Genomic DNA, 12,118 nt, shown 5'->3' with positions numbered 1-12,118 from the left:
AGATACCAACAATGGAGCAGAATTCCCACCACTGACACCAATGAAGGGGTACAATTCCTCCCAGTGACACCACTGATTGGGGCACAATTCCTTGGCATTACCGCACTAAATCTAAACCATTTGGTTTTACGCTATGAGTGCCGGTCTCTTTTATGCATATGAGGATATCCCCCACGGAGGAGGTGATCGTTCTGGATACCACAACTAAACCTACTATATGCGGTTTACCCCTGCAGGGGTGCGAGGATCTGGTGAGTGTGGAGCTGAAGGGGAACACGGATGTCACTTCACTTCCTGCACATGATCTGTGATTAAGTCTGCGCACAAGTCACTTTGGATATCTATACAAGTCACTTGGCAATCTCGCAATTTGCACCAAAATTGGACTTATTTATATGTGTTTATATGTATTTTTCCACATATGGACTGCCTTTTTCTGATGAAATTCATTGATTTGTTTTTTATATATGTTATACTTTCAGGGTACTGTGTGCTTGTGATTACATGCACACCTCAGAGAATTAGGAAAAAAAGATGACTGGGGAATGGAATGTGAGGGACTGCCAACATCCTATATTATAAACATGGAGAACATGCAACTAATGCATAGAGAGCCGCTCCCTTGGACTTTTTAGGCAGAAAAAAAAAAGTATAGAAATATAGAAATATGTAAAAGGCAACTCTCTGCCACTTTTATTACATACAAAACAGTAGAGACTGTTTTGTATGTAATAAAAGTGGCAGAGAGTTGCCTTTTACATATTTCTATACATCTATACTTTTTTTCTGCCTAAAAAGTCCAAGGGAGCGGCTCTCAATGCATTAGTTGCATGTTCTCCATGTTTACCTCAGAGAATAAGCACTAATTAACACTTATTAAGAGTATCACATACAACATTTCCTGAACTTTATAAGTATATTAGGGTTTTAATGTTAATGTTTATGAGTTCAAATCAATTATACTTGCATCACCGATACACATTAATCCCTATCCAGTATTTGCACTTTCACCTGAGAAGTGTGACTCACCTTTGCAGGTTCACTCTTTCGGTGATGGGCAGCACCACCTACCCTTTTATCTATCTTTTAAATTTCACTGTTGCTCCATTATTGGAGCCACTTGGGGGGAGGCAGCAGCCCAGCCTACACCTAAGCAAGGAATCATACAAACTATATAAAATAATTTTCCTTTTCTTTAATTTGAAATTTGCTGGAAAGACAGAATTAGGCCTAAAGAAACAGTTCTGAGAAAACCTCTACAAACAGATCTTTGGGTTAAATTAGAGCAAGCCTGTACAATAAGTAATGTGTGAGCATCTAACTCGGACTTAAACATTTTAAGTACTGTACTAGCTTGTCATGCTGGTTATTTCCTATTAAAAAAAAGTGTAAGCTCTTCAGCAGCTTACCAAATGGGTACAATCAGGGCACTGCAGTCTCTGCCAAGACAAATGCAACCCATTCAGCTGGGCTGTGATGTCAGATCTCAGGAAGGGGAAGACCAGAGAAGACTGAGCTCATTCAGACCACGAGGTGACATAATCTCCAAATCATTAACTGGGGAGGTCGAGGATTTCCGGCCATTAATGATAACGTCATATCGCCTACATAGACAGTAGCCTGCTAGTCAGTGGAAAACTTTCAGTGACATCTAGCAACATAACCGATAAAGTATTCTGCATTTAGTGAACATATTCGGCTTCATATTACTGTTACAAAACACCAATGTACATAGAAAAAGCTGAATACAGTCAACCTTAAAAAAATAAATATAAAAAAATTTGTAGAGCTACTCATCCTGTGGAAGTGCATGTACATTCGGTCTGTGTGAATGCCGACAAGATCGAAAATATCAGTAGGCTCTTCTCTCCAGGTTGGATGTCCTTCATCGTTAATCAGGAAAATACTGCACCGTTAGATGGAGCGAATGATCGTAGTAAATAAGTATTGATCATCAGCTCCATCTAACATCCATAACAATTTCCTGATTCACAATACACTTATAAATTTAGAGCATACAACCTGGAGAAAATAATAGCCTGATAACATTCGATTTTGTCAGAATTCGCACAGAACAAAAGGATATGCCGATTCATAAGGGTGAATAGCTCTGCATTTTTTCTTTCTCAATACACAACCCTAAGTGTCATTCAGTGGAGCAAACTGGTGCATGGCATTTTCCACATCCATATGTGGCACTCCTCCATATGAGCAGCAAGCCTACATCTAGTTCTATATGTACTAAAGCTGGCCATGGATGGATTGAATCTTGGCCGGTTCAACAGAAACCTGCGGAAATTCGATCCATCTATTGGCAGGCTGGTTGTACAACCAGCCTGTGGGATTTTCTACATACGATTACTGCCAGCAGCAAATCCACTAGCAATATTCATGTTCTGATGGTTGGAAAGGCTCCGGCTGGCAGAGCACAATAGCACTGTGGGAGGCATTTCCCCATCAACACTTATGCTCTGTACACACGGTCGGATTTTCCGACGGAAAAAGGGCGATCGGATTGTGTTGTCCGAAATTCCGACCGTGTGTGGGCTCCATCAGACTTTTTCCGTCAGAATTTGCGACACACAAAGTTTGAGAGCAGGCTATAAAATTTTCCGACAACAAAATCCGATCCCATCCAGTCCCATGCATGCTCAGAATAAATTGAGACGAAAGCTATTGGCTACTGCCCCGTTTATAGTGCCGACATACGTGTTTTACATCACCGTGTTCAGATCGATCGAAATTTTCTGACAACTTTGTGCGACTGTGTGTATGCAAGACAAGTTTGAGCCAACATCCGTCAGAAAAAATCCATGAATTTTGTTGTCGGAATGTCCGATCAATGTCTGACCGTGTGTACGGGGCATAACTGTGTTGAGGGGGGAGTCGGTCGATTTTCTTTCCTTCCACTCTTGACTGAAGGAAAGTAAATCGAATCATCTATGGTTTGCCCAAGGGTCCGGTTCAGAGGGGAAATTTCTGAATGCCAGAAAGAGGGGAATTTAAGACAACATACTCTGGAAGCCTTTAAAGAATGAAGAATAAGGTTGACATTATCACAACATCTGACATTTAACTGCCCTTGTAGCCTTTTAGTTATGAGCCATCTGTATAAATGACAATATCTTACTTACTATAGTTTGATGGGTCAGCACGATCACTAATTCTAAAACAGAAGTGTTCAAAGTAATTATTAGACTACAAAAGTTGGAACCCCTAGCACAGTGCTCAAGGATATATAACATACAAAAAAGCTCAAAAAGGGATTAAAGCCTCTATCACCAAGTTGACAAAATTACTGTTTAAGGTCACCATAATGCTGGCCAAACTTGACTTGAATGTAGTCAGATTCCAGCTGAACTGGCTGAAATGTGAGCTGTAAATGGCCATGTCAGCACCACCCTGCTCAACACAAAATATTTTGCAATTCAAAAAATTAGCTGGAAAAATCACCAGCTAAACATTGACTGCATTGAACCAGATGAAGCAATTGTTCGGTTTGTGAGTATATCACTTACCACCGTTTTATTAATAAAAGATATGTTTTAAGATAATGCACTAGGCTGCTTCCCCCCATCTTGTTTTATGGTTTCAGTGTATGCAGACTTCCCCAGTCGTAGGAGGGCAGCAAGGTGAGGCACGTCCAGGAGAGAAATATAGCGCAACTGTTGTCTCTGGGGGCCACTTCCAAGAGCAGGAGATTGTGTTTTCTATTTGGCCAGCAGTGTAGATTATTATTTCACATGAATGGGGGAATCGATTGATTTCTTTAGTTCAGTCCTGGAGACTGAACAAGAGATATCTAAGCATATGTGGCTATAGCCTTTGCTATGAAGGCAAAACTTTGGGGTAGATTTACTAAAACTGGAATGTGCAAAATCTGGTATAGCTGTGCATGGTAGCCAATCAGCTTCTAAATTCAGCTTGTTCAATTAAGCTGACAAAAAAAAACTGGAAGCTGATTGGTTTCTATGCAGAGCTGCACCAGATTTTTTTTTACTCTCCAGTTTTAGTAAATCAACCTCAATGAGTAGATTCCCAGACCCTATTCCCGTAAACATTGCTCGTAAAGCCTAGTACACATGGGCCGAATGTCAGGCGGCATCGGCCGGTTCAATAGAAACCGGCCAACATTCGGCAAGTGAGTACGGCAGCCGGTCCGACAGAAGCCGGCCGGGTACTGTGAAAAGGGTCATGACCGAGTAGCGTGTAAGAGGCTTAAAAAGTGTTTGTAAACTCTTTAAAGCAATTTACTGCCTGCCCCTCTCCTTACCAGCGATAATGTACTGTATAAGTGTATATTGAAAACAATGCTTCTAAATACCTTTTTTTAGAGATCTTCAGGCTGGTCACGTGACTTCCGGCCGCTCTCCTACTACGATCCCTGCGCTACTGACAAGCCTGAAGCTTTGTTTTTCAATATACACTTATACAGTGCATTATCGCTGAATAATACAGTCAGGCAGTGAAATTTCTTAAATTTAAATTATGAATATCGGCAGGAGGGGGCAGTGTCAGCTCACACAGCACTGACAGGCAGCGAGGGGTGGGGGGAGAGGACAGAAGGGGACAGAGGAGAGCTGTGGATAGAGGGACGTACGCTGACCACTGTAGTCAGGGCTCAATAGCCCCGAATATCGTAGTCAGCTCACACAGGAAGTGTCAGGATCAGCCAGGGTTTTTTTTTTTTTACAATTTAGAGAGGATGTGCTGTTTAATGTGCCTTAATGGTACAAGATCCATTTTTTTTATTTTTTAGGTTAACAAATGCTTTAAATGATTCAGCACAAAGACAAAGAAACAAACACCACAATAGTTTCCTACTACAAATCAGTAACGTTGCTGTACACGAACTCACCTTTGCAAAGACCATTTCATCTAACACTTCCGGGGCCATATAACACAGATCAGTGTCACTTTTTGATTCCCTTTTCATAGGTTGAGGTGAGGAACGTTCTGTATCCAGATCATCCTCCAGAAACTGCTGACAAACTAAAATAAAACAAAAAATTATTTAATCTTACTTTTGACATATTACATTTTCTATGCAGGCTTTAGTGTGAAGTTCATTACCTAAAAACCAATAAGGCCGGTAATATGGTAATGGAGCCATGTTTATAATACAGAACACAGAAAAAGTCCATGTTGATGAAATTCTAGTCAAACTCTGCATTTATCATTGAAATGGGATTGACTTGGGATAAACTAAACCAATTAGGAGACTATGCCCCGCGGATATCCCCCCTGACCCCATTGGAGGGGTACCCATGGTTTCCTCCGGGGGAAGAGGTGGGATTTTTGGGAGCCTGGGGGAGGGACGGGGATACATGTGGCAAATTTGCCCCATATGGAATATTAACCCCCCTGCGAGACTTAACATTGAAAATGGGGAAGAAACCTATGGAGGAGCGTAGATACCATCAACTGGTGCGCTTTTTTAATAGATTGAAACCCTGGATGAGATCATTAAATTCTCTTACTGTCTTTGAATCTATGTGCGTAAAAAAACCCATTGAAAGACATTTGTTGTCACAGATGTATACATTGGTTCTTGTGACACAAAACCAAACGGTTCCATACTTTATCAGAGGATAGGAAGGAGAATTAGGACAAAATCTTACCACGGCACAAATTAAGAAGCTCATTAAGTTGGCGCATTCTACTTCTATAAGCTCTCAGATTCAAGAAATGTCATATAAATTTCTGACTAGGTGGTATTGGACCCCAGTTAAGATAACAAAGATGTTTCAAACACCAAATGTTGGAGAGGGTGTGGACAGAAAGGCACCCTTCTCCACCTATGGTGGTCTTGCCCTAGGATTAAGGTGTTTTGGGAAGCAATCGCGCCTTGGGTCGAAAGGTTATCCCCCGGACCGATAGAGGTGACGCCTTGGAACTTTTTGTTTCATGGAACTTCAATACCTGTTAGAGTTTATAAGAAAAGTGTTATCCCACACTTATTAAATGCAGCCAAATTACTATTACCCAGGCTATGCAAACAAACTAGAAGTCCAACTCTGGTGGACTGGAAGAAAGAGGTTAACTTAATAATGGAGGCCGAAAGATGGGTGCATGCAGTGAAAGAAAGGAAGGATAAAAACACTGAAATATGGGCAGGATGGGTGCGTTGCATGAAAGAAATTGGATAGAGTAATGATGTAAAGAGCTGTATGGTCTCTGGGTTCGAATGCGGGGGGGGGGGGGGGGATATATATAATTTTGTTGAATTTTTTGCTTTTCTTCCCTCTTTCCCTCTTTCTTTCTTTTTTCCCCTTTATTTGCTTTCTTCACATATTTTTTAGTTGTATAGAGTGGTACACGTGTTTTTTTTTTTTTGTAGAATGGGGTTGAATACGGGGAAGGGATAAGGGATGGGGAAATGGGAGGGGTTAGAACACTTAGGTAGGAAGGGGAGCACAGAAGAGAAGGGACAGTCGGAATAGATATAGTAAAGGGAAGATGGTATATATATTCACTGAATACGAGGGAAGTATGGCTTATAGAAGCATCATATAATACTTTTGGATATGGAGTTTGGTGATTAAGAGGGATTTGAATTGGCTTAGTAGCCTCCTAATATTATATATTTTTTTTTTTCTCTTTCACACAATGATGGAATGTTTGAATTTCGTGAATTTGGAAGGGGGGGGGTGAAGCACAATGGAAACACTATATCTAGAAGAAGAGATGAGACGGGGGGGGGGGGGGGGGGAACACTATGGGTGCAGGGGAGGGAGAAACGAGGCGAGGGGAAGGGGGAGGGAATTGTTTACAATGTTATTGCTGGGAAGTTTTTTTTTTTTTTTTTGAAAAGGGGAATTGTGGTTTGGCGCACACATGTGCAGATGTATGGGGGTGTCATTAGCGATTAATCGCACCCCTGTGCATCTTGTAAATAGCATTGCGTTTCTCTGTGTGTTGGAAGAGTGCACGTTTTCACGCACATTCCCAACACACTAAGGTCTGAACCTAACGTGACTAACATCCACAAGATTCTCCGAAAGGTGGAGCTTGACAATAAAATGACAGCCATTTTCCTACACCTTTTTACTCGCTGACCCATGCTTAGGACGTGCTAGAATATGGAAATTATGTCCTGCACCAAAAGGTCAAGTCTGTGTCCAATTGTTCTCTGCTGTGTCTTTTTCCAGCACATAGCCAGATGCCGGCATATAAACAGACAAGTCTTTCTGGTAACAGGCAGAAAACCAACTGCAAATAATCAGTTAGTTGACACTCCCATGGAAAAATCACAAGGAGCCTCCAGAATCTTCATGATAATAATGAGCCATACAGTGAATGGAGTGCAGAGAGATGGGGGACAGGAAGAGGCCCTGTGTGAGGATAAAACAGCAACAATGGCTTCACCAAAACACTGATTTAATTTAAAAAAAAAGTGCATTTATTTTTTATCCAGCAGGGGCCTGGAAATTATTGCACCCACGATCAGTAGATTATGGGTGCAATGTGGACTCCTGTAGACATGTCCTCTGGCTTTCAGCCCCTGCCTCTGTACAGGCTGTCTGTAAGTCGGAGGACATGTCAATGGACTGCAAGAGTACTAATCGGCACCCCTACAGTCCCATTGAAACTACAAGTTCGTCTGCTGTGGTGGCAAGGGTAGGTTGTCAAAAGCAGACAGCTGAGCAGTTTTACCTCCCCACAGCGACGACTGGTGCTCAAAATTTTTTGGGGGGCGCAGACAAACTGAAAAATACTGAAACACTGTGCTCATCGTGCGCAGCCACCTGCGCCCATCGTATGCAGCCACCTGCGCCCATCGTACGCAGCCACCCACGCCCATCATATGCAGCCACCCGTGCCCATCGTTCACTATGTCACACAATTGGGTGGGATCAGGGCGCACTCTCTGCTCCCCGGGCCCACCCTATTTTGAAGCCTATTAGAGCCTCTGGCTCTAATCAGGTGCTTCAAAAAGTACCACCCCCTCCTACCCCGGCCATAGGAATTCATGCGTCCGGCATCCTGAAAGGGGCTGGGCGCATGGAAGGAGGGGCGGCGCCCGTGCACCCACAGTGCACGGGCCACCACTGCTGACAGGGCTGTATGCATGCCATAGCTGATGCAATTATAATTTGGGCTGCAGAGTTTGACAGGCAGCACAGCCACTGCCATAAGGAAGAGGCAGTAGGGCCTCCTGAACACCTCCCACTGCTGCTATACAACCCTGTGGTAAGCAATCCACCTCAGACACCTTTTAATCCTTGCCCATGTTAAGGTTTAAGTTGGTGCCAAGACCGCTGCCCCAGATTTCCTGTTACAGGGTAGCTCCTTTCTCTTGCAGCATCCAATGGATCCACTCATGTGCAAGGCACTGCCCTGCTTCTTTTCCCTCCCTTCACAAAGCTAACAGACAGGTTTGAGACTTCCCTGTCTACCGTTAACTCTTTCCTGTAAAGACTGGAAGTTTAGGGAAGCAGCAGGAGCCAGCATCCTTGCTCATCAAATGCTGGGGTAAGATTTTTAACAAATCTTTTACTGGGGAATGTTTATTTTATTGTGCTCAATGTGTTCAGTCAAAAAACGCTGGTGGATTAATACTACTTTAGAGGAGAACTATAGTTTTAGTACTGGTATCATTGTAATGATCATCCTCCCCACCCAAATCTTACTCTTACCTGTCCCTAATCCTCTGGGGTCCTTGATGTGAAGTCGTCCATCAGGAGCTGCACAACCTCTTCTTTGAAAGTCCCCTGACTGGGGTTCACTTCTTCCACACACGTGCACCACAATCTCTACTTATTCCTATAGAAACCCATGAACCAATGGCATGAAAAAATAGCCATTCCTTAGTAATAAATAGAGATTTCAGTATTTATTCGCAAAAAAGTAGAGCCCAGCTGGCAGGTTTCTGAAGCCGTGGTTGCGTCATTCTCGGCAGGCCACATGACAAAGGTCTAGAAGGAGCGGGTAAGTGCAAGGCTTGGAAGAGGGGGTTAGTGCTAGTGTTGGAGGGGAGCTTCTATAAGGTGTAACCATACCCAACGTTCAGGGTCACTTTTACACCAGGCATATAAATATATACTGTAGGTCTCACACAGTAAAACTTGCTGTGACCATACAGGAGCACTCAGGGCCGATTGGGCTTTTTAGGTTCTACACATTTTGGCTGTATTCATATTTGCACGTTCCTGAACTAGATGGTCTTTTTTTCACATATGTAACATCCACAAGACTCTCTGAACTGTGAAGCTTGACATTGTCATTTTCCTATACCAGGGGTCTCCAAAACATTCTAAAGAAATAGCCAGATTAATGCCCTTTAAACTTTAGGGGGGCTGGCCAGTGGGAGTGGAAAATGACATCAGTAAAAAAGAATAGTTCCTCATCACTGGTGTCAGTGGGAGAAATAGTACCACATCATTGGTTTCAGTGCAAAAATTAGTACCACATTTTTGGTGTCAGGGGTGTATAGTGCCCAATATCAGTGGGAGGAATAGTGTCAAAAGGGCCGGATAAAGGCTAGCAAAGGGCTGGATCCAGCCTTGCATTTTTTTTAAACCACTGTCCTATACACCCTTATGCTCGCTGACACATGATTAGGATGTGCTATAATATGTGAATTATGTCACCCCAAACATGGCCAACAGATACACAGTTTTGCACATTGCAACAAATGCGCCAAAACGTGCAGCAAAAAGGTGTTACGCGCTACACCTGAAGAGGTACAGAAGCTTCTCTGGTACGTTTGTACAGCATACAGCAGAATATTCAAGCAAAAGCTGTGTGCAAAAAATGTGCAGTCCCACTACGCTAACTGTGAATGGGGCCTAAAAGGTCAAATAATTCATATTCATCAAGAATCCACAGTCATGCTTTATAAAAAGCTGATAACATTATATGGATGAGGTTACCATTTCAGTAAACCTCGCGGGTCACAATCACAAGACAAGTGGTGGAGGTTTTCTATTTAACAAAGAAAACCCCTTGAAGTATCTCCCATCTGAGAGAATGAGACCTTTACAGCATATACTATACTTTCAATATCACAAAAAAGTGTACTCCCCCCCCCCCCCCCCCACAGATCACACACTGTACTACTTGTTTTCGTAAACTAATGTGACTTCATCAATTAATGTGACTGCAAGCATACAAACCACATATTAACTAGAGAAGCTTGTTTCAGCCCAAGTAAACAGTAAACTCACCTGTAGATTCACTCGTCTGCTTTGATTCCAGGAGGACCATGTGTGGACATGGAGTTAGTGAACAGCAGCTTTCTCGATTAATCTGGAAAAAGAATTAAACAGTCAAAAAAACTCTGTGCATCAAGCTGGAGATACAAAAAAAAACCAAAACAAAAACAAAGGTAACAAGATGTCTTTTATTAAACTGCGTAAAGATAAAAAAAAAAATGTTTGTCAGCATTTGTTTTGAGACGTGAATCATATGAGCTTTTACATCACACGAGAATGAAAAAAAGGGGGGGGCGCATCATCTGAGCCCACCTTCTTGGGACGGCGGCCACCCAGCCCCGTTTGGTTGCAATATGCAGGTTAGCCATTAAGTTACATAAGGTATAGGATGGTGGGGTACTGCCACTTTAAATATTTAAATGAAGCATGCAAGGTGGTCCAATGGGAATTCCAGGAAGGTTCTGGATGTTCCTGGGAAGTGATAAAAGGGCTGAAGAGGGTCTCTCCTTCCTCTTGCAGCGCCAGGACTACAGGAGAAAAAGCCCCCTCCCTCCCCGTCGCAAGCATTTTGTGTTGTCGGGTCACCCCTGAATCTGGGGGGGGGGGAGACACGTATTTCTTTGTTCAATAAAGTTATGATGCCCGAGTTCTAATAACTGAGCAAAAGTTTGCTGTATGTTTGATTTTATATGAATATTGAATTAATATGTTTTGTCTTTATGATTTATTGTAAACCAATAAAATGCCGCGGCCAATTTTTTGCCAAATGGTGTGTGTGTATGTATTAGGCTATGTTTCCACTAGTGCGATTTTTCATGCGATTTGGGACTGAAAAGCCGCATGACAAGTCGTACCCCATGATTTCCAATGAGTACCGTTCATATTTGAGCGACTTCAAAGTAGTCCCTGCACTACTTTGGTCCCACTTTGATGCGACTTGAGGTCTATAGACCTCAAGAATACACAGGCATTTCTTCAAGTCGTGGTCAAAAATCGTGGCAAAATCGCACAACTTTGGGGACGCAATAGTGGAAACATAGCCTTACTCTACTATACGATTGTATCCGAGGAAATAAGGTAATGGACGAGTGTGGCCTGCGGTCCTATGCCTGTTGCTAATTAAAATGCAACTAACTTTGGTGGTGTTATCCACATTGTTAAAGCAGAACTAAACCCTCCTTATCCTTTTCAGCCAAGGAAGCTGCCATCTTAGACACCGTTTGATCTTCAAATGCCATAGTGCTGCACATGATCAGTTATGACACCAGCCATTTGATGGTTTGACAGTTTAGTTGGGGGTACAGGCAAAAAAGTGACAGTTAGCATTCCTAGCATGCCAGGAATGTAACCATTTTCTGAAACTGTTAAATCGATGGGTTTAGTTCTACTCTAAGGGCAGCTCCAGACTCCGTTCTTCCTCCATAGTCTGGGATTTGACAGGTGACCCGTAGTAACACGGCGTGCCGCTCAGGCTCAGTTGATGTGAGGTGTGTATAAGGGTTCATGCGCTAATGAGAGTGCTGGTGAAGGATGGAGCCTGTCCTGGCTCTTACAATAGCTCAAGGGAGAGAAAAGAGGTGATCCCTGGTGCCACACACACCTGTATGGTCCTAAGGTGGTAATAAAAGTGGCAACCTTAGCCTGAACTCCGACCAGGCCATGCCCCCAATGTGTTCATTGTCCAGGCTGAGGTTGTCACTCTGATTACCACCATAGGACCATGCAGGTGAGCGGCACCAGGGATCACCTCTTTTCACTCCCTTGGGATTTGACAGGGGTCAGCCATGAAAGTCCATCCTAACTCTACTGCGCCGCAACATCCCTGTACAAACAGCCGCACACCAATCTCATGGCTCTTCAGAAATCTTTATTTCTGGTCTGTTATCTGACGATCCACCTGTCACTCCCAGACAGAGAAATGCACCCGAAACACTGTAGAGCCCCTTTAACAGCCATGTACA

General features: G+C 43.0%; 1 protein-coding gene across 5 annotated transcripts in view; it reads right to left on the bottom strand.

The window, feature by feature from the left end:
* The window catches only part of AKAP13 (A-kinase anchoring protein 13), a 446,306-nt gene that overhangs the window by 124,996 nt on the left and 309,192 nt on the right, over nucleotides 1-12,118 (bottom strand). For all 5 annotated transcript variants that reach the window (XM_073618416.1, XM_073618419.1, XM_073618420.1 and 2 more), the window contains exons 9-10: nucleotides 10,170-10,251; nucleotides 4,859-4,992 (exon numbers count right to left, since the gene is read on the bottom strand). In XM_073618416.1, the coding sequence (XP_073474517.1) occupies nucleotides 4,859-4,992; nucleotides 10,170-10,251 (216 nt within the window). The remainder of the gene's footprint in view (nucleotides 1-4,858; nucleotides 4,993-10,169; nucleotides 10,252-12,118) is intronic.

This window comes from Aquarana catesbeiana, linkage group LG03, assembly GCF_042186555.1.
Source record: "Aquarana catesbeiana isolate 2022-GZ linkage group LG03, ASM4218655v1, whole genome shotgun sequence".
Taxonomy (NCBI): Eukaryota; Metazoa; Chordata; class Amphibia; order Anura; family Ranidae; genus Aquarana; species Aquarana catesbeiana.
Note: the sequence above shows the minus strand (reverse complement) of the source record. Positions and strands in the feature narration are given on the sequence as shown.